The sequence below is a fragment of the Diceros bicornis genome, chromosome 25 (assembly GCF_020826845.1).
Source record: "Diceros bicornis minor isolate mBicDic1 chromosome 25, mDicBic1.mat.cur, whole genome shotgun sequence".
NCBI lineage: Eukaryota > Metazoa > Chordata > Mammalia > Perissodactyla > Rhinocerotidae > Diceros > Diceros bicornis.
This window is the reverse complement of record NC_080764.1, coordinates 33,051,391-33,072,607: the sequence shown is the minus strand read 5'-3', so window position 1 is coordinate 33,072,607 and position 21,217 is coordinate 33,051,391. Positions and strand designations below refer to the sequence as shown.

General features: G+C 33.5%; 1 protein-coding gene across 4 annotated transcripts in view; it reads right to left on the bottom strand.

Moving 5' to 3' along the window:
• CEP290 (centrosomal protein 290) overlaps positions 1 to 21,217 on the bottom strand; it is an 89,535-nt gene that overhangs the window by 20,051 nt on the left and 48,267 nt on the right. For all 4 annotated transcript variants that reach the window (XM_058568699.1, XM_058568696.1, XM_058568698.1 and 1 more), the window contains 14 exons: positions 20,076 to 20,187; positions 18,973 to 19,428; positions 18,017 to 18,181; positions 16,921 to 17,028; positions 16,684 to 16,818; positions 15,179 to 15,445; positions 14,455 to 14,562; positions 13,374 to 13,573; positions 10,780 to 10,993; positions 9,706 to 9,843; positions 7,168 to 7,389; positions 6,691 to 6,813; positions 2,931 to 3,076; positions 2,440 to 2,595 (listed from right to left, as the gene is read on the bottom strand). In XM_058568699.1, the coding sequence (XP_058424682.1) occupies positions 2,440 to 2,595; positions 2,931 to 3,076; positions 6,691 to 6,813; positions 7,168 to 7,389; positions 9,706 to 9,843; positions 10,780 to 10,993; positions 13,374 to 13,573; positions 14,455 to 14,562; positions 15,179 to 15,445; positions 16,684 to 16,818; positions 16,921 to 17,028; positions 18,017 to 18,181; positions 18,973 to 19,428; positions 20,076 to 20,187 (2,550 nt within the window). The remainder of the gene's footprint in view (positions 1 to 2,439; positions 2,596 to 2,930; positions 3,077 to 6,690; positions 6,814 to 7,167; positions 7,390 to 9,705; positions 9,844 to 10,779; positions 10,994 to 13,373; positions 13,574 to 14,454; positions 14,563 to 15,178; positions 15,446 to 16,683; positions 16,819 to 16,920; positions 17,029 to 18,016; positions 18,182 to 18,972; positions 19,429 to 20,075; positions 20,188 to 21,217) is intronic.

Genomic DNA, 21,217 nt, shown 5'->3' with positions numbered 1-21,217 from the left:
GGCTCCTTTAAACTACAAGTTAAAAAGTGTATTTTGATTTGTAGAAATACATTAACATTTTTAAAGAACACGCATCTATTTATATGATTGTGTAAGATAGATGAATTAAAATACCCACTATTTTTAAAACATTATATAATAATTTCATAACATCTATGTGCTTCTCAAGAAGCTCAAGGATTTAAAAAGCCTCTTAGTAGTGCCAGATAATAATCTGTTACTTCAAGTCTACATTTGTCAACATGGCCTACAAGGCCGTCCGTAATTTGGCACAACCACACCTATTCAACTTAATCATCCAGGAGTCTACCTTTAATTAGGCAAATAAACCCACTCTGACCCACACGTGAAAGATTCTCTCCTGCCTCTACATCTCTGCAAGGGTTCTGCTTTCTTGGAATGTCCTTCTTCCCTTTAATATCTAGATCTGATCATAAAATTCACAATTCACGCTTGAGCTGAGAGAGCATACAAGTTCAATCTCCTTTATAAAGTCTTCTCCAATTACTTCAGCCTACACAGATTCACATTATTAGGGAAAAAAAAGAGCAACTGAACATCTAAAAGTATTAGGTTTCAAAACTAAAATATTTTGACCCTTAGGAAAACTGCAAAGGAGAATAAAAGGGTTTAGTGTTGTTTGAACATATGTTTGGACCAAGGAAAACAAGGAAGGGAAGGAGCTACAGGTGAGACCACACAGTAACTATAAATAGATGTGAAAAGAAAGAAGAATTCTTGAATCACTGTTTTCTTCTCCACGGAGGAAAGTTCTGAAGGACTGAAGAAACAATAACTTAGAAGGAAAGGAGATGGAATGTAAGTTAGAAGCTCATGAGTATTCCTTTAAAGGCGTTCAACTTCATATGTTCCCATTACATTCATATTGACACAATCATAGACATTAATAAAGAAGCACTGAGGGTAATTTTTGAAGATTAATGGAAAGGAAAACAAAGTATGATAAATTTAAGAATAAATTTAAGTATCCTCATATCCAAATATTACAGGTAGGTACCAGTAATGATTATTAACATGATTATAGATCGTTTGTAAGCACTTAGAAGTGGAAGTAACAAATTACGTAAAATTAATCTAAATTGATCTTGGAAAAGATGAGTGAAACAGAAAATTATAAATAGTTTTAATTGTTACTGTTAGGACATGATTTTATTTTGCTTCGCATGACTATGACTATATCAAAAGACAAAGCTTGGAAAGAGACAGTAAAACAAAAAAAATCTCAAAGGCTCTGCTAAAGAAATGACATGACGGGTTCTGATTCTAGGTAAAATGGAGTAGACACATCCAATCTTGTCTCTCCCAAACGCATGGAGCAGCTATTTGCGGACTTTGAAAAGTATGTATTTTACAGATTGGGACAGAACGGCAGAATGTGAAGTATCAGCAAACAGGTGGTGGATTTACCTTTTCTTTTCCTCTGGTAGTTCTTGGCCTAAACGCAACATTGCTTGAAACATGAAGGTGAGTGTTAGTACCGATGGAGAGAGCTCCAGGGAAGCCTTAAAGTTCTAGCTCGAGTAAGGATAAAGGGAACTCACAATACCCACAGAGAGTGCGAAATTCCTCATTTTTCCCTTCTATCTGTTCTCTCATGCCCCAACCCTCAAGCAATCCCATGGTGGTGGTGGCAGAGGCTGCAATGGCAACCCACAGGCGCCAAAATTTTTAGGGAGGAAAATCTTCTCCAACTGGTAGAGCTGTGATTGGTAAGGGGGTAGTGCGAAAGTAGTTTCCCCCCACCCCCTTTCTGCCCTCCTGCTGCTTGCTTAGTTGCAGACATGTGCACAATTGCTAAAGAGCACAGTGTAACAGGGTAACTAAAGCCCCACATTTCATTCTAAGCACTGAAAAGAGGAGCCCCAGAGAAACAGAGGGATCAGGGAGATCACAGAAAGGCAGGAGCTCAAGAAGGGACCCTGTAAAGCTGTTTATGAACTTCTGGGCTCACCCCTGAGCTATGCGTGTATAGATTTGATCCTAATCAAAATATCAAAGATTCTGAGAATTGGACTAACAGACAAGAAACAGCCCATGTACCAAATTGTCAACTGGGAGGTGCTCAGACAGGACAGATCCGAATACCACTGAAAAGGCTTTGAAAACAAAAGAGAGATTGGAACCCCAGCCCACAGAAAGCAGATTGGAACTTGGGGTCTGAACCTGCTAAAACAAAAATATCTACATTTTCTATAGAATTTAACCAAGATCCAGAGTCTCACAACTGATCTTCAAAAGTTCAAGAATATGATCCATATTATGTGGCATACAAAGAACCAGGACTATATCAATTCACATGGGGAAAGACAATCAACAGAATCCAAGCTTAAAATAACACACATTTATTACGTCAGTTTCCATGGGTCAACCAGTTTTCCTTCATTATAATGGACAGCACATTTCCATGTAATAGCTTACCTCATATACGATATGTCATTTTCTAAGTCAAGATTTCTCTTTTTTAATTCTTCCAACTCTTTTTCTGACTCCAAAGCTCGCACTCCCATAACCTGATCAACAGTCATGCCAGTTGCTTTTAGTTTCCTCTGCAAACTAAGTTTCTCTTTATCAGCTCTGTGGGATTTAATATAAAATCATGAAAATATACCACTCACTGTTTGGCTTATTCAATTTATTAAACTGCCGCTTACTCATTACAAGACCAATATACAAAAATTGGATCATTCTGTATTTGCTATGAGCTAACTAATTTCAAAATTATAGAAAATTCCATTTATAAATTATTAAAATATATTTAAAACACATCTTAAAGGAAAAAAGTCATAAATAATAAACGATAATTAAAACTAGACAATTTCTTTTATTATCAAGTACAATAAAACTATATAACTTCCAGGTCAATTAAAGACTTTATATATTAATTAGGTTTACATTAAATTTAAACTCACTTGGCAAAAAGATCCTTCAAAGTATTCAACTGCTTTGTTAGAATATAGACTTCCCCCTCTTTCTCTTTTAACTTGTTTCGAATTCCCTCTATTTTGGTTTGCCATTTTTTACCCTCTTCCCACCTAATTAATTCTTCTTTAGCACTCTGTAAACAATAACAAAGGAGGAAGAAAATTATCAATATTATTTTTAATTTTATTTTAAGATTTATCAATTACAATTTACTAGAACAATGGTAAACCAACATTTCCTAGAGAATATGTAAATAGGTTCATTTTGCTATCTTACTTCTAGAATCTTTAGGCACGCCTAGCTATTAGCAAAAATGCCCTTCCATATAAGTATTCTGTATTCTATAACTTGACAAATGAAATTCTGGGCAACAGTTCAGACTAATGCCAACACCCTTAAGAAGTCTTTAAATGAAGATTCTAATACAGATGGTCATGACTACAGTAAGCTTCTAACAATGAATCTATATGTATAAATGACCAACTCAACTTTGTCACCCCACAGCAATCTCCTAGCATCAGAGCCCCTTCAAATCTGCAATGCACATTAATTCTCTTATTCGATAGGCATTTATGTAGTGCTAACCATGTGCCAGGTACTACTCCAGGCATTAGGAATAAAACCAATGAATAAACCAGACAAAAAAACCCTATCTTCACGGATATTACAGTCTAGTTTATGATGACTGGTTGGGTCAATCAGGGAAACGGAGCAAAATATAGACAAAAACAAGAATAAACAAATTTTTTAGTATGTTAGTTGGTGATAACTGCTAAAAAGAAGGGGGGGCAAGGAAGAGAATTAGGACATTTTAGGGGTAGGTGTCATGGTTTGTTACAATTGAGATAAAAGGTCCAAGGAAAGTCTGTATAATGCAGAATAGTCTCATGTACTGAACAACTTTCAAATGTCCTACTGGATATGAACAGAGTTTTTAACTACTACATGAGTCTTAGCTGTGTAAACTCTGAACATATATCTCCATTCCACCAAGCAATTTTATAATGGTTTTACTATATACCGAATTTTCTAGGAATACAACAGCCATATAAAAGGAAAGACTATAGACATCATTTTGCTGAAAACTGTACCAACAATTGCTTATCATTTTGGAAATCAAATCACAAATGCAAGGCTATTGTGACATATGAGTTACCAACACAATACATTTGTATCAGTCTGCATTTGTAGCTCTGAATTCATATTAACGGTACCTAAAGGTACAAGCAATATGACTACTTCATTATGTTTTCTAGTGTAGTCATGCCAGAACAGATATATGTTGAAATATGAAAAATACATAAATATATTTATTATTTTTATAAATTATTTTTCTTTTATGTTTCTCCTTGATATTTCATTTAGGGCATTTATGATGATAGTTTTGAAGTATGTATGCAGGTAGTTAATATTAACCATGAATTTCATTTGGAACAGTAAATGGGACATTATGAAACACTGTAATTATTATAAAAGGGAATGTGGGGCTGAAAGGGTTAACCATAGTTTAAAGTTAAATGGCCAGTTTTAAGTCCAATGCTCAACTAAGATAAGTTGCCTTATCAAACCTTTCTTCTTTGATACTGGCCAATTTTTTAACTTATTTATTTAGTTCAGCTAACAAGCATCCTTTAAAAAAAATGGAAAAGCTTTAGTAAGTGTTTGATAGCTATTAACTTCCTTTTTTCTGAAATATATACAAAGAACTTTGTGTACTTCCAGAAACATAAATATTAGTCGGGGGCATAAGGTATGGAGAGAAATCACTCTGCAGCACACAGTGCTTTGTAGGGATTAGGCAATTCTAGCCCACCTGATATCATCTTCCAAAGGAAGACTGAGGGAAGTAGGCTGAAATAATTTAAAAATAACAAAGGCAAATGTCACTAAGGGTCTGCTCTAGACTGAGGGAGAAAAGTGGAGAAGAGAGGATGGGGAGAGAAGTTCTCTTTTCATATTTTCTGTACCAATAGCCTCTTACGCATAGACTTCAGAATAATGTTATTGGATTTTAAAATTTTCATTCATTCAACAAATACTGAGCATATACTACATGCCAGGGATTGTTCTAAGTGCTGGGGATACAACAATAAACAAAACAGGCAAAGTTCCTGCCACCAAAGCTTGGAGTCCAAAAGATGAACACACACGTAGGGAAATCTCCAGTACGTCAGAGAGTAATAAATGCTACAGAACAAAGTAGCAGCATAGGAAACACAGGACTGCAAGGCATGGGGTAGGTTTTGTTATCTTACATAGATAGGCTACAAACACTGTTGATAGAGAAAAAGGTGTTGAAATTTCAATATGAAAGCATTCTTTGAGTATAAAAACATTCACAAATTAGAAATACCCAGCATTGTGTAATATCACTAGATTCCTGGATAAAGATTTTAATATTAGTGTAGACCTCTGTGTTCTCTTTTTTTTCCTAGTTTGTAATAATATGGTACATTGGTATGGACTTGATGGCTTACAAAAGACTTGCACATATTATTTCGTTTCACTGTCAAAATAATCTTGAGAAACAGGCAATGCAAATAGTATTATTTCTATTTTAAGGAGAAATAAACTGAAGCACAGAAGTTAGCCATCCAGGCAAAGCCACAAGGCTACTGCGGTATTCTGATAAGAATCAGGTTAGGAACTGGTATCCAAGGATTAGACCTATGACCAAGTAGGGAGGCAGCAACGAAAGCAATCTAGAACAGTAGGAACATTTTGATCTCATAGTTTTCACCAGCAAAGCTTCTGAGAGCAAGTATGTTGTTGCTCTATGTATATAAATGCAAACATTTTCATCAAAATTATACTGACATTGATGAATTTTCATAGGAAAAATATTTTTTGGAATATAATAAAACATTTTAATCCCACTGCCATTTTCTATTCAGGGCCATTAAAGATACTTAATTTTCTTTTCTATTTTCATCTTATTGAATATTTTCTGCATAAATTGTACAATAAAAATTTTTCCTAACCATAGCTCCTCCATTGTGATTTTCTTCAGGGGCAAACATTACTACTTAACACCAATATTTCCCAGGTCACTTTTGATATTTTCAACGCTCTCAACAAGATATAAGTCGTCAGTTCATTATTTACAACAAATTTAATTATATGTCTTTTAGACAATTTTAGTGTTTCTTTGGGTTGATAATTTCTATCAGTAATTTTTATTACAAAATAGTTTACTAGTTAACTTGTAAGAAAATTTTAAGCAATTTTTCTCACATTACAGAATCAACTTATGAATAGGTTGGTTATTGATTATTACTGCAAATATACTCCAAATCACTTTGTTTACCCTGAAATGACAGTTCAGTCTACTGAAGGATAAAAAGGATACATTTGGGTCAAGGTAGAGGCCTAAAAACGCCCCGCTTTCTTTCCCAAAGGTCAAAAGCATCAATCTACGTAAACAATTAAATTGGGGAGAAGAAGAGATAAATACAGTTGGATATGTAAGGTGTGAAAGGATTTTGGAGGTACTATAACGTCAGGAAGATGACATGCAGATGATGTAGCAATTTCTGAATAAGAGTTACACTATAGGTGTCTCCTCAAGCAGACTGTAAATTCCTCAAGGACAGAAACTTGTCTTAGACTTTTCTGCATTATCCAGTACCATTTATAGTATCTATTAGGTCCTCAAATTAATAGAGTGTATTATCTGTCCATTAATTATGGAGTTAACTTAGTCTATCACTACCGTAAATACATTAACCAGTATCTTTCTTCACATACCTTTTCTTTCACAGGCTTTACTTCTACCTCATCCACCTTTCTTTCCAGTTGGCTTTCTAGCTTTTTAATTTTCTTTTGGAGTTCTTCAATTAAACTTTGCTTATTATCTATCAGAGGTTTGCCCTGAAAAATAAGATGTATTTTTACGTTTTACAAGTAAAAAAGTATCAAACAAAATACACAATAAATATTCCAACTATAGAAACTTTCTGAAGCTAGAGCTAACCATACTTTCTAAATGACATTATTGACATATAACATGGTAGCTGCCTCTGCATTTTAATAAAATATGCTACTCTAGAACCAAAAATACAATAGAGGTCACTGAAAAAATTAGCTACATTAATCAAAGTGATTTGAAAGCTTGTTCCAGCAAATATCATAGACGAAATTAAAAAGTGGGAATATACTACTACCTATATATTGTAAAAGACAAGCTATCAGGCAAAGACATTTCAGAATTTAATATAAAATTACCTGTAATCCATTTGTTAGTCTTTTAATTTGCCTTTTCAGTTCATCATTCTCTTGATCAATCTCATCTTTCTCTCTAAGAATTTTACTATAGGCTTTTTGTTTTTTTTGCAGTTCATTGGTTAAGTCATTCAAATTATCTGTTAGTGAGCTTTCTCTGTTTTTACTTGTTTTAAGAGCTTCTTTTAATTTTGAGAGATTTTCATTTAAATCTTCAACTTGTGACTAATATAAGATAAAGAAAGGTTTAACTCATGACTCTTCAACAATCAATGATAAAAGCAAAATAAACAGAAAGTATATCATAGAAAGTTTCAATCTAAGTTTTTAAGTACACAAGGGGAAAAAAAAACAACCACAAACTACATGTATTTTCCATTTTCATTTCAAATGAATCAAGACTACTTCGAGGAAAAAAATAAAACAAAATATGAAGAAACAGTCTGAAGCAATTCATTTTCAACAATCACCCAGAAACAAAATTTTATCAAATAAGCAAATGTTTCATTACAGCTGAATTAACTAAAGAAACAAGTACCTATCAATGTACATGGCAATATTTTAAACACCACGAAGCATAACAGTAGTATAAAAGAAAATCTTACTTCAAGTAGTTTCTAATCTACTTTGTAAAGACAGGACATGAAAAGGTAACTCGTAATACTAGACAGTACGGATAAGCCACTAGAAGAGAGTTCTAGCTGTCCTATATAGTAACAGTGATGGGAATACTTGCACTTAATACACGTTTTATTGAATAAATTATTATAGGCCAAAAAGCATTACTAATAACACTAATTGTAAATTAGTAGTAGTATAATGCAGTTAGAAGAAAAACATTAACTGTCCTGGAGAAGGCAGAAAAGGCTTTGAAAAAAAGGACGTGAAGAATGTGAAGAATTCAGAAAAGATGACATTTGAGGCAAAGAGAAAGATATTGAAAAAGACATCAACAAAGGGCTATTTCTGGTCATATTTTTATTTACTTAATGGATTTTTACTGCTCACAACCTTGACAGGTACAATAAGAGATTTAAAAAATCTGAGTAGGAGGCCGGCCCGGTGGTGGTTAGTTTTGCATGCTCCGCTGTGGCAGCCCAGGGTTTGCAGGTTCAGATCCTGGGCGCGGGGGCCCACCCGGTGGCGCAAGTGGTTTAGTGCGCACACTCTGCTGCGGTGGCCTGGGGTTCACCGGTTAGCATCTCGGGTGAGCACCGACGCACCGTTTGTCAGGCCATGCTGTGGGGGCGTCCCATATAAAGTGGAGGAAGATGGGCATGGATGTTAGCTCAGGGCCAGTCTTCCTCAGCAAAAAGAGGAGGATTGGCAGATGTTAGCTCAGGGCAGATCTTCCTCACACACACACAAAAAAAGATCCTGGGCGCGGACCTATGCACTGTTTGTCAGGCCATGTTGTGGCAGCATCCCATATAAAGTAGAGGAAGATGGGCATGGATGTTAGCTCAGGACTAATCTTCCTCACCAAAAAAAAAAAAAAAGTATGAGTAAAATCCAGTCCCTACACAGTTTAATGGTGGTGAGGGGCATGTACAAATAAATCAAGAGTAAATCAAAATTACCAACAAAATAAAACATATAAAAAATAGGTATTTCGAGCCAGCCCTGATGGCCTAGCGGTTCAAGTTCGGTGCGCTCTGCTTCAGCAGCCTGGATTCGGTTCCCGGGCACGGAACCACACCCCTCATCTGTCAGTAACCATGCTGTGGTGGCAGCTCACACAGAAAACCTAGAAGTTCTTACAACTAGAACATACAACTATGTACCAGAGCTTTGGGGAAGGGAAAAAACAAAAGAGAGGAAGATCGGCAACAGATGTTAGCTCAGAATGAATCTTTCCCAGCAAAAAAAAAAAATAGGTATTTCTTTTTACTCAGAATAAATTATATGAAACTTTGTGTAAAGAAATTTGAAAATCATTATGAAATATGTATGTTTTGGAAAAAAATGTTTCAATGACCAAACCTAATGATCAGGTAAGAAAATAATAAAATACACTGTCAAAAAAAAAAAGTCAAAAAAAGCTTCAGAGTCTGGCTGCTCTATAGATTAAATGTCAAGGACTACATGATTTCCATAAACTGTTTCGGGGGGGAGAAAAGAAAGCTAATTAACTCATACTATAAACCAGCAAAAACTAGATAGAAAATTCTGATAAGGCAAAAGGAAAAAAACAAACAAAAAAAATCTAAACACCTATCTCACTCATCAACATAGAAGTAAAAATCCTAAGTAAAATATTTCCTAAATTTAATTCTATTAGGAAGAATAGCTTATATAATGACCTATCCTTTGCTAATCTCCAAGATAACAATCAGCACGTGAGTACATATAAAGATACAATCAGCACGTGAGTACAATAAAGATACTCATTGTTCAAAATGTATGTGTGTATATCTATCCACCAATAATTCATTAGAATTAATCCCCTATTCATTATCAAAATTACTATATATCAAAGCGATTCTCTTCCAAAGGAGTTATCAGGAATTTTGTTATATTAATGCACGTGTTGATGCTCACTTTTAGCTCTTTAGTATGTCGATCAACAATTTGTTGAACATTGAGATCTGCCTCTTTCTGAGAAGTTGCAGAAATAACACGTTCTTCAGCTGCTGCTGTCATTTCTGCCCGGAGTTCCAAAAGTGCTCGACTAAGTGCCTAAAAATTACAACATATATAAATTTTCTTTTGAAAAATTTATATTTTATATTAGCAATATGTAATACAGAAAGTAAACAAGCTTTATTACTTTCAACTATTTTCCTAAAATATTATGTGTTTAATCAAACGTAATTCACAAACAACCCAACTTTGTCAAATGAATTTCCTTGGTAATTGCACTCAATTCTTTCCAAATTGAGTGTGAGACTTCATATCCTCAACAATTTAAGACTCCAGTATTAAATCAAGTAATTTGTATTACAAAAACCAGGTACGTTTTGTTTTCAAATATCCAAGGTTAGATATTTATCTAAATTACTTAGCCCATACTTCCATGTGAAATTAATTGAGTTTAAATAGACAAGGAAAGTTACAGGATAAGAAAAGGCTTAAAATTCACCAGTAAATTTCATGAGCTAGCACAGAAAAATAGCAGCACCTTCTAAAACAACTGAGTATATCAAATCTGAGATAAATTAAAAAAACTAATAAATCAGATAATCCACTGACCAACTCCTTCTCATAAAACTCTGTGATCTCTTTCTTTAATCTTTCCTCCTCACTGTCATATCTCCCTCTTAATCCCCAAAATTGTTCAATTATTCAAATTGTTCAAAATAGCCTCAGTAGGAATGAAATCCCAGTAGAAAAGAAGAAATAATAGAATTAAGGTTTCTCCTTATTTCCTACAGATAACCTACAAATCAGAATGATGACTACATAAAAAGATAAACTGGACTATATCTGCATTTAAAACACCACCAATCAGGCTATGTAAAAGAATTATCTTGAAAGATTCTGCTTCACAGCATAAGATAAGGCTCATACCTTTTATGACAAGAGAGAGATACATGCTATCATCTTTTACAAGTCTTCTCTAAAAGCAATCTACCACATGTAGTTCCTAAATGTTGATAATTTTCTGTTACTTACTTTTTGTTGTTTCTCTTTCAAGGCTAATTGGCTCTTTAGCCTTTCTACTAGATTTCTCATTGTAGTTGTTGGAGCTCTTGAATTGGCTTCTTTTTGAGCCTGAAGTTCAGATTTTAAACTCTCTGACTCCTTTTGTGACTGGGCCAGAAGACACCTTAAATCCTCTACTTTCGCTTTCATTTTTTTCACTTCATCTGCATGATTTTCTTGGAGCCTAATATAAGCAAACATACATATTTAATGGAGTGGTTGCTGCAATTAACACTTTGATTGATACAAATTTTATAAAGAGCAAATGTTTGGTACTAAGTATCCTTACAACTTAAGTCTTGATCAAAATCCAAAAGAACAATTCTTTTTTTTTTTTTTTTTCCCCTGAGGAAAATCAGCCCTGAGCTAACATCCATGCTAATCCCCCTCTTTTTGCTGAGGAATACCAGCTCTGAGCTAACATCTATTGCCAATCCTCCTCCTTATTTTTCGCCACAGCCCCAGTAGATAGTTGTATGTCATAGTTGCACATCCTTCTAGTTGCTGTATGTGGGACGCGGCCTCAGCATGGCTGGACAAGCGGTGCATGGGTGCACGCCCGGGATCCGAACCCAGGCCGCCAGTAGCGGAGCGCGCACACTTAACCGCTAAGCCACCGGGCCAGCCCACAACAATTCTTTATTTCACCTAACAACTCAAACTTAACATAAAATAGACTTTTTTCTTCTAGTTTCTGTCTACTATTTTTAGCAATAATTACATCATGTAATTTTGTGGCTGTAGACAAGTAACACAGAGAACAAACAAAATAGCACTTTAAATACTACGTCTCCTGCAAGATGTGATGGCTTCCTCTATATCAGGGTTTCTCAACTAGGGCACTATTGACATTTTTACTGGAAAATTCTTCGTTGGGGGTCGGGGAGGAGAGGCTGGGGGGGCTGTCCTGTGCATTGTACGATGTTCAGCAGCATCACTTGCTTCCACCCACTAGATATCAAGTTGTGACAATCAAAAACGTCTCTAGACACTACCAAATGTCCCCAAGGGAAAGAAGGAGAGCAAAATTACCTCAGTTGAGAACCACTGCCCTGTACTGTCATGTTGCAAAAACAAAATATAAACTTTCACAGAAATCACATGTACTATTAATTTGTTTATAGTTCCAAAGTCACCAGTATTATAACTAACATTTGTATCTATATACATGAAAGTAGATACTATCAATACTTAGTTAATTCAATTAATACTCCTGCTCATTCAGCATTAATAAGTCTGATACACTGAATTATATCCAGTTCACTGTGCATATAGACACTGCATTAATAAGGTCATCAATATGGAGATTAAATATAAAACTTTGACCAGTGAGAGGAAGATTGTGTTAAGCCATGAACAAGTGTTAAACACTCTGAGACTTGTTGCTTTAGCAAAAACTTGTCACTTTAAATAATCATCAAATTGTGAAAATATACAGTTTTACTAAAGAAAACATGCAGAACTATAATTTCCTGAGACATTTTAAATATGCATACCAATGTGCGCACACAGAATAAAAGTATAATTTTAGGCTAAAATGAAATGGTAAGGTACAAAACCACTCCTCAAGTATTTCATGTGGCACAAAAATAACATATACAAGGTAATTTCAAAGGACGATTATTTTCTACACCCAGGAATTAGATTCAAAAGCACAAACAATTTTATACTCGAAAACATGACAGAAACTTATGATACGAAAAACATCTCATGTATAAAATTTAAGAGAATGGGGAAAATTAGACTGAAAAGATACCATATGCTATTGTTAATTTTCTTTTCTTTTAGAGAATAATATCTTAAAAGTGGCAGCTTTTTAACAAAGCAAAAGTAGTGTTAATTTTGTCAGAGGCATCTTTGGTAAGTGAATAAAGAATCAAAGTTCTAATAAGAGCTTCAGAGCAGGAATCAAATTATAAGTCAAGTAGTTAAACTTTCTCATTTTTTCAGATAGGAAATCAAGGCCCAGACAGTTAGTTCTACAATAATTACAAAATATATAACTATAACCTATTTTAGGTTTAAAATCTATATTCTGATAAATTGGTTGAGCAATGTTTGGAATCTCTAAAAGAGAGAATAAATGCTGTTTATTGAGCCTTTACCGTGTGCCAGAAACTGTTATAGATGTGTCAACAAAAGTTTTATATTTATGTTACTTTGTAATTTTCAAATTACTTTCACATAACCTTCAAATAACCACCCTGAAAGAGCCAGGGTAAGTACTGTCATTTTCATTTTATAGATGATGAAACTTCAGCTTAAAGAGGTTAAAAACAAGATTCTGAACAAGACTCTGGGTTGGCTCTTGAGTCAGACTGACTAGATTCAGACTGTGGCTTTCCCATCTCCTCCTAGGCATGTTACTGAGCCTTCCTGGGGCCCAGTTCTCTATCTGAAAAATGGGGAGAATAATAACCTATGTCATAAGTAGTACTGAAGATAAAATAATATGTATATATAAAGTTTTTAGAACAGCACACGACATAGCAAATGCTTATGTTTATCTTCATTATATCATTATTACCATTTGCCTATTTTTACAATACATTTCTAAGACTTACCGTAATTTGACATTTTCAAATTCTTTGATTTTTAATTCAGTGATTTCTTTTTGTCTCTCTAACTCCTGAGATACTTTTTTTAGTTTGATCAAAAGTGAGGAGAGAGAGTCATCTTGTTCTGCTACTGTCTGTTCCATCTCAGCCAGACGAATAAAATGCTTGTTGGTAGGAACTGGAGTAGGAGACTGTTTTAGTAAATCCTATGAAATATGAATAAATTAGCCATGAGCATGTACAACTCAATGCCATACTCATTCTCTGATTTTAACTTGGTTTCTCAAATGATCAAAACATAGTATCTAATCTAAAATTTAATGATTTAATAGGCAAGGAAGGCTTAAAGAAGACAGGAAATAGAGATCTTATTCTTTGTATTTCCAGTACCCAGCAAAGTGCCTACATGTAGTGGAAGATCAACAAATGTAGACTGAGTTAATAAGTTGAGGCTCAAGAACACTAAGGTTTGCATCTTAGGAGACGAAAGATGGGTCATTTCACACAGACAGAACACAAAGATCAAAAGAGGCAAGTATAGGCCGGCTCCGTGGCTTGGTGGTTAAGTGCGCGCACTCCGATGCTGGTGACCCGGGTTCGGATCCCGGACGCGCACCGAGGCACCACTTCTCCGTCCATCCTGAGGCCGAGTCCCACATACAGCAACTAGAAGGATGTGCAGCTATGACATACAACTATCTACTGGGGCTTTGGGGGGAAAAAATAAATAAAATCTTTAAAAAAAAAAAAGAGGCAAGTATAAACTGAATTCAGAAAAGGAAAAGCAGTTAAGATATAGGTAAACTTATAATGAACAGAATTTGAAAAGAAAGACTGAGGTCAGATCATGGAAGGCTCTGAGTACATGGCTAAGGGATATAAAAACATGATTTTGTAGGCAGCAGTGAGCTACTAAAGGATGTGGGTATAAGGAGAAGAATGATCAGAGCTGTGTTTTTTTAGACTATTCCGGCAACAAAAGGTAGGATGGCTTCTACTCAAAAAAAAAAAAAAAAAAAGAGCTAAATTTTCAATTATATGGTCTCAAAAATCAATAAAGAATAGAACAAAGTTCTCAGAATCTTACCCATGCTGCTTGTTTGAATTTATTGAGTGAACTCTCAGCCTGTAGTTCTAATTTATGATGAAGAATTTGAAGGTCCTCCTCATGTTTCTTAACAATTTCTCTCTGTTCCTGTTTTACAGCAAATCAAAATTATATCTTAAACTATGATTTAAAGAAACTCACATTCTAAAGATCTTAAATATTTTATCATCTTTAATCTTTCAAAATCCCTATGAGATAGGGAAGGAAAAATATCTGTATGTATATATTTACACCAGTATGCATATCTCCTAGTACATGTTCAAGTTGACAAGTCCAGCCTTAGATCATAATTTATTCTTAATATTAGAATAATATGTATCCATCATCTTTTATCTTGTTTCTAGAAAGTTTTTTAAAAATTACATTTTTCCCCTCAAAGTTCTAGCAAAGATGATTTTTCCACTGATTTCAATCTAACTTATTGTCTCAATCTTCACCTATATACTCAATTGATATTTTTCAAAATCATATGGTTTCACCATGACAGCTATTCCTGGTTTAGTCAGTCCATAAGAGAAAGATACACATACACAAACTGCCAGTTTTACTGACAGATCTGTAATCCAATCACGTGAAAGTAACAATTCCTAAATAGAATCATTTGAAAGCAAGAAATGAACTACCACTTCAGAGCAGAATACTTGGCATTTGACTAAAACACATGAAAATAAATAAAATAGCAAGACATAATACAGTAAAATACCTCTCTGGCTTTTTCCAGAAGATGTTGATACTTCTTTAATACTTCTTCCTTGTGATTTAACCTTGCTTGCATGTTTGCAATGGTCTGATGAGCAATTTTCAATGTGTGATGAGATCTTGGTTCCACCTCTTTTCTGCCTAGCTCAGCTATAAGCTTTTCTTGTTCTGCAGTGGCAGGCAATCGAAGCCTCAGTTCATTGATTACTTTGTCTCTTGATAGAATATTTTGCTCTGCTGACCTTAAAGCAGATTCTTTTTCCTTTAGCTTCTGCAATGATCAAATCATAATAAATTATTAAAGTATATTTTTTCTTTTAAAAATGCTTCATCTAAGTTTTAGTCAGATTAGTTATAAGCAAAAAAAGGAGTTTCCCTTGATTTTTCACATCATAATTATAATAGCCAAACGACATTTAATAAGGTTAAACTGATTGTATTTCTATGTGACAGCACAGTTATCAGCATGCACATTTTATCTATTTATAAGATTATCACATGTGTTAGAAACTTCATTGTTATGATGAAAATAAAATTTAATTAAGTTACTTTATTTAGATCTTATAGTTTTAGAACTAGAAATGTGTGGTGATGCTCAATTTAGAAAGGAAGTGTAATTAATCATTCCCTTTATTTCAGTCCACTATCATTGCACTAGAAGAGTAATCCATAAAAGTCAGCTATAAAAAGTCAGTATAAAAATTGGAACTTTAGTGGCCAAAGTCAATGAATCACTTTATAAAATCTGCAGTTTATTAAAACAAAACAGAAAAAAGTGTTTACTCTTCAATAGGATTAACGCAGATATTTTAAATCAAGTAACTCAACTGCAACTCACATAAATGACAAATCTTACAATTATTGAAGAAAATCTGTTTCCTCAATTGAATAAAAATGTACAATTTGACTTACAAAATTATTTTTAAATGTATTTACAGTTAAAAGGTTTAAATGTAAACTAAAACAAAAATCATATTCAATTTATTTTCTGTACAATTTAATAAAGAACACAGATTTGATCATCTATTAATCAAATTTAAGATCTAAACTAAATTAAGAAGTAATTTCTAGCTTACCTTCAAACCTTTAACCACCCACAAAAAGGCATGAACTGAAAACTGATTCATAAAGTACACAACATGCACTTCAAAGTAAAACATAAAAATAAACAAGGATGAAAGAAAACAACTCTTGATCATACAGGGGAAGGAAATATATTGCTCATAAAGCTACAATCAAAAGCTCTTTTTTGGTTCCTTTCATGCTCACTACTACTGATCAATGTGCCCAAAAGTGATAAGCAGTGATTAAATGCTTAGTGAATTCACATTAGGTGTATCTGCTGTTCTTTATTGGCGATTAGAAACACTATGGGAGAGTAGAAAAGGAGAGTAGAATTAGCAACAGATTCATGATCCTATGTTTCACCCTCATGAAAAAATATTACATAGAAAATTCCACAAACATATCCAATAATACACTAATCAAAATGCAAATTCTTTTAATTACCTCTTCTAGTGATTTGCAAGTTGCCCGCGTTTCCAGGATTATTCGAACATTCTCCTTAATTTTTCTTAGAGCGATCTCAAGTTGATTTGTAAGAGGCAAACTAGGGTCTGGCATTGATCCTGTAGCCTCTTCAAACTGTTAAGAAACAGCATTTTTTTTAAAATGGCGGTTGCAGCAGTGAGGAGAATATTAATTTTTACAACAATATATAATTTTTATATTTGAAATCATTCATACCTTTTGTGCTGCATTTATTATTTCATTTTGTTGACGGTCAAAAATGTCTAGTTGACGTTCCAGCTCAACTTCTCTTTGATCCCAGGCCATTTGTCTTTCTTCGTGAAACTGAAAAAGACAATTTGTTTCAGACACACTCACCAGGCATATAACAGGAATTTTACATACATTTTCTTATTTAATCCTCACAACAATCATCTGAGGTCACAATTATTATTCTTATTTTACAGAAAAATGAAGCAAGCTCAAAGAGGTGAAGTAACTTGCTTAATTCACAGAGATAGGTAGATGTGGAGTCAGGATTTCAATCCATCCATTCACCCATCCATCCCATTCATCCATCCTTCCATCCATCCAAAACATATTTAATGACATGTACTACGTGAAAAGCACTATTCTAGGCAACGTGAACGTAGCAGTGAACAGGACAAAGTCCCTTTTCCCATGGAACTTATATACTAGTGACAGGGAGACAATAAATAAACAAGTAAGTGTGTAATATGTCAGAGGGGGAGAAGCACTATGGAGAAAAATGAAGCCAGGAAATATCTATTTAGGGAATCCTGATGGCAGGATTTACTGTTGTACATTGGATGGCTAGTAAGGCCTCACTGAGAAGTTAAGACATTTGAGATAAGACCTGAAGGCAGTGAAAATATAAACAATACAGGTATCTGGGGTAAGAACAATCTAAGTAGAGCGAACAACAAAACCTCTGAGGCAAGCAAGCATGTGCTTAATGAATTTGTCTGCTTTCAAAGCATATGTGCTTTATTCTACACCAAGCTGCCTTCTCCTACTCCACCAGTGACAGCCAGTAGAAGCTTGTAACCGTGAAAAGTCAAATAACTAATATCAAAATAAAAATTAACTTACTAAATAAGTTTATGTATCGTTCCTCTTAAGTTTAAGACTACTATTACAACAACTAAGTAAGTAAATATGGATTTTTAGAATGGCTTAGAAAATAAGAATATTTTATAACACAATAATAATGGGAGTTACATTCAATTAGGAGAATAATGTAGTCACTCATGCAATGTTTTTATGCATAAAATCTTAGCAACAAAACACCAAAATAAATAAAAAATGAAACCTTGTTCTGTTGCACAATTTCTTCCTCCAGACTGCTTATTGTATGCTCATATTCAGAAATAATATTATTCAAATATTTTATTTCTTCTTTATCCTTGACTAATTCTCGATTTAGTTTAAGCTCTTGAAGACGAAGTTCTTCTATTTTCACATGCCAATTGATTACCTAAAGATTTACAAATTATATATACAAATGTAAATGCTATATAAATATTTCTCTATTGCTTCTAATGACTTTAGTCAAAATTAATGGACATTCTATAATAAAACAAGATATAAAATTATCTTTGTTCTAGCCACATGGCAAAATTTATTTAAAATTTTCATAGTTTTCTAAGACTGTGTAGGATTTTAACATAAAACATTATTCAAATTATGTTTAAATGGATATCTAACATTCACTTTCATATATTTATTGGGCACTTACTGTAAGTATGTAATTGAAACACGGGTTTTACTTTAAAAAACGGAAATTCTAAATATTTCTAGCCTAGAAATAAAATTTAGTTGCAAGATTATTATTTTTTATTTAATTCCTTCCAAACAAGGGTAAAAACAAAATTATATTAAAAAATAAATGTGGACCTACAATTTGTAAATAATTTTAAACAGATAATAATTATGAAGAGTAGAATTCAACTGATAACTACTATAATGTTTAAGAATAATTATAATTTGTATTTAATTAAATATATATGAACTTTTCTAGACTGTTTAAAACTCTTTGATATTATACAATCTAAGCATTTCTATTAAAATCATTGCTTAGAAGAGTCTCTTTTTATTTTTACAAGTAGACATCCAATAGCCAAAATTCCTAATTTATAAAATCTACATTAATAAATTATAATTGGAATTTTGGTCTGATACTAAGCATTTTTCATATAGGCACATATAGGAACTTATAATTATTATCTAACTCTTTTGGAAATACTGAACTTAAAAGCAATGTTTTACCTTTTGGGCTCCCCTGGCATCCTTTAAAGTGCTTATTAACTCTTCTAGACCCTTTAATTTTAATTCCATCTCCAATGTTTTGTTCTCCATATTTCTATGTTCTTGTTGAGAATTTTTCATTTCTTGCATTATCTTAAGTTTGTCATTTTGTAACTGAATCATTGTTTTAGAGAACTTTTCCTGTTGTGCCAAGGGTAAAGCTCCACTGAACTGGCGTCGCAGAGACTGGATTGTTTGGCGCAGATGCTTTGCTCTGTTTCTTCCCTCCAAGCGGGCATAATAGAGAGCCTGCTCTTTCTCATCGAGTTTCTGCTCTAAGCGCAAATTATAGGCCTCCATCTTCCGAAGTTTAGATGTAACCGACTCCAATTTAGCAAGAGCGGTAGCCTCACTACTTTGAATAGAGACAATGTGTTGGTGCAACTTGGCAATTAGTGCCTTTTCATCAGACTGTGCCTAATATAAGAAAAAATACCTATTTGTAGTAAGTTGCAAATTTTTCCAATGAACCTTAGCATGGATTTAAAATCACAAGTTAATAAATAAAATTTAAAACAGTGTGGTACACGAGATCCTACAAAAATCTAGCCTTGCTTTGATACAAATTACCAAAAACTTGTAAGAGAAAAAAATCTAGAACAAAACATATTTAGAATCCAAATCTGGCTTCTAACTAAATAACAGTTGGAATATTACTTTTTTTTTTTTTTAACTTCCATATGTAATGAATAACAATACTGGTATAACACTAATGAGGACAGATTTTTTTTTAATCCTAAAAAATCTTATAACGTGAGAATATGTGAAAAGCTACATATAAATACAAGAGAGAATATTATTATGAAAGCCTCATTATTTCTCCTCACCATCTTAACTTTGATCAGCAGACAGCACAACGCATTTATAGGCATTTAAACGTTTTTTTGGATTATGAATGGTATTTCAAATTAAAGAGTTTTCCTAATTAGGTTAAAATTAATAAGAATAGGAGCCTCTATTCAACTATCCTTTTATAGTTTTAAAAATATAAAATCATCCCAATATCTAATGAGAATTTAGGAAAATGAAAAGAATCTACATAGAAGATCCAACACTGTGCGTACCTGATACTCTAACAGTTGCGTTCTGATGGACTCAACTTCCTTTTCCCTGGACTGTTGCTGTGCATTCAAAATTTCAACTTGCCTTTTGGCAATATCAGAAATCTCTCTCAGTCTAGGAAGTGGTAAGATATTTCCGGAAAGATTAGGTACATTTTTGGAGTAAATACCAGAATTTGAAATTTCTAGAAAAGCCAATAGTTTCCAGCATCTCTTCTTTGTGTGAAATACTAAAGCAGTTTCCTAAACTGTTTCATGAAACATAATTCCATGAGAAGTTAACAAGTGTTTTGTAAAAAAACTCCATTCCCAACATCCTTTTCCCCTGAAAATTCATAACATATAGTATCATATTAAATGTTCTAAGCTCTAAAAATCATCTGAAACTGTACATATATAGCATTTCCCAAATTTTTTTGGCCAAAGAACTCCGCTCTCACACTTTTTATTCATGAGACACTAATTATCATAGCTTGGCATAGCGAGAATAAGGTATTAAGCAGGTTTACTTGATATAATTTTACAGTTAAGAATACAGAAATTTAAAATTCCTACATTCCCTAGGTGGATTAATGTGTATTTTGATTTATTTTAATTTACAAGGTATCAGAAATGTGGGAAAAAACCCATATTATACATTTGCTACAATTACTAAAAGAGGGCAGCACTTGATGGTAAGTCATTAAATTTCCTATAGGACTACTGTGATAAGATTACACAGGAAAAGTAAAATGCATTTTACTTTGGGCTAGAATAATTTTAGTTCAGCGTGACAGCTACATTAGGTTTCCTCATATTGATTAGAAGCTCTCATTGCCAGTTATATAAGTTTTGATTAATTAAAATGTAATAAAACGAATAATTATAAATCAGTTTATTTCAAAAGGTGAGGTCCATGAGGTGAGAGGAAGAATAAAAAAAAAAGGAGTCCTTCACAGTGAAAAGGGCTGGGAATGACTGAGAATCTCAAAAGGACTATCAAGGCTCCAAAAAACGGCTATAACTTATGGGTAAGCCATAAAACTCTTTTTACTAATTATTTGTGCTTGATAGATCAACTCAGGGCCCCTCATACTTTTCTACTCAAGTAACATATAATTACAAAGGAGAGTGAGTACACAGCATCCACTTGGCACAAAGTATTT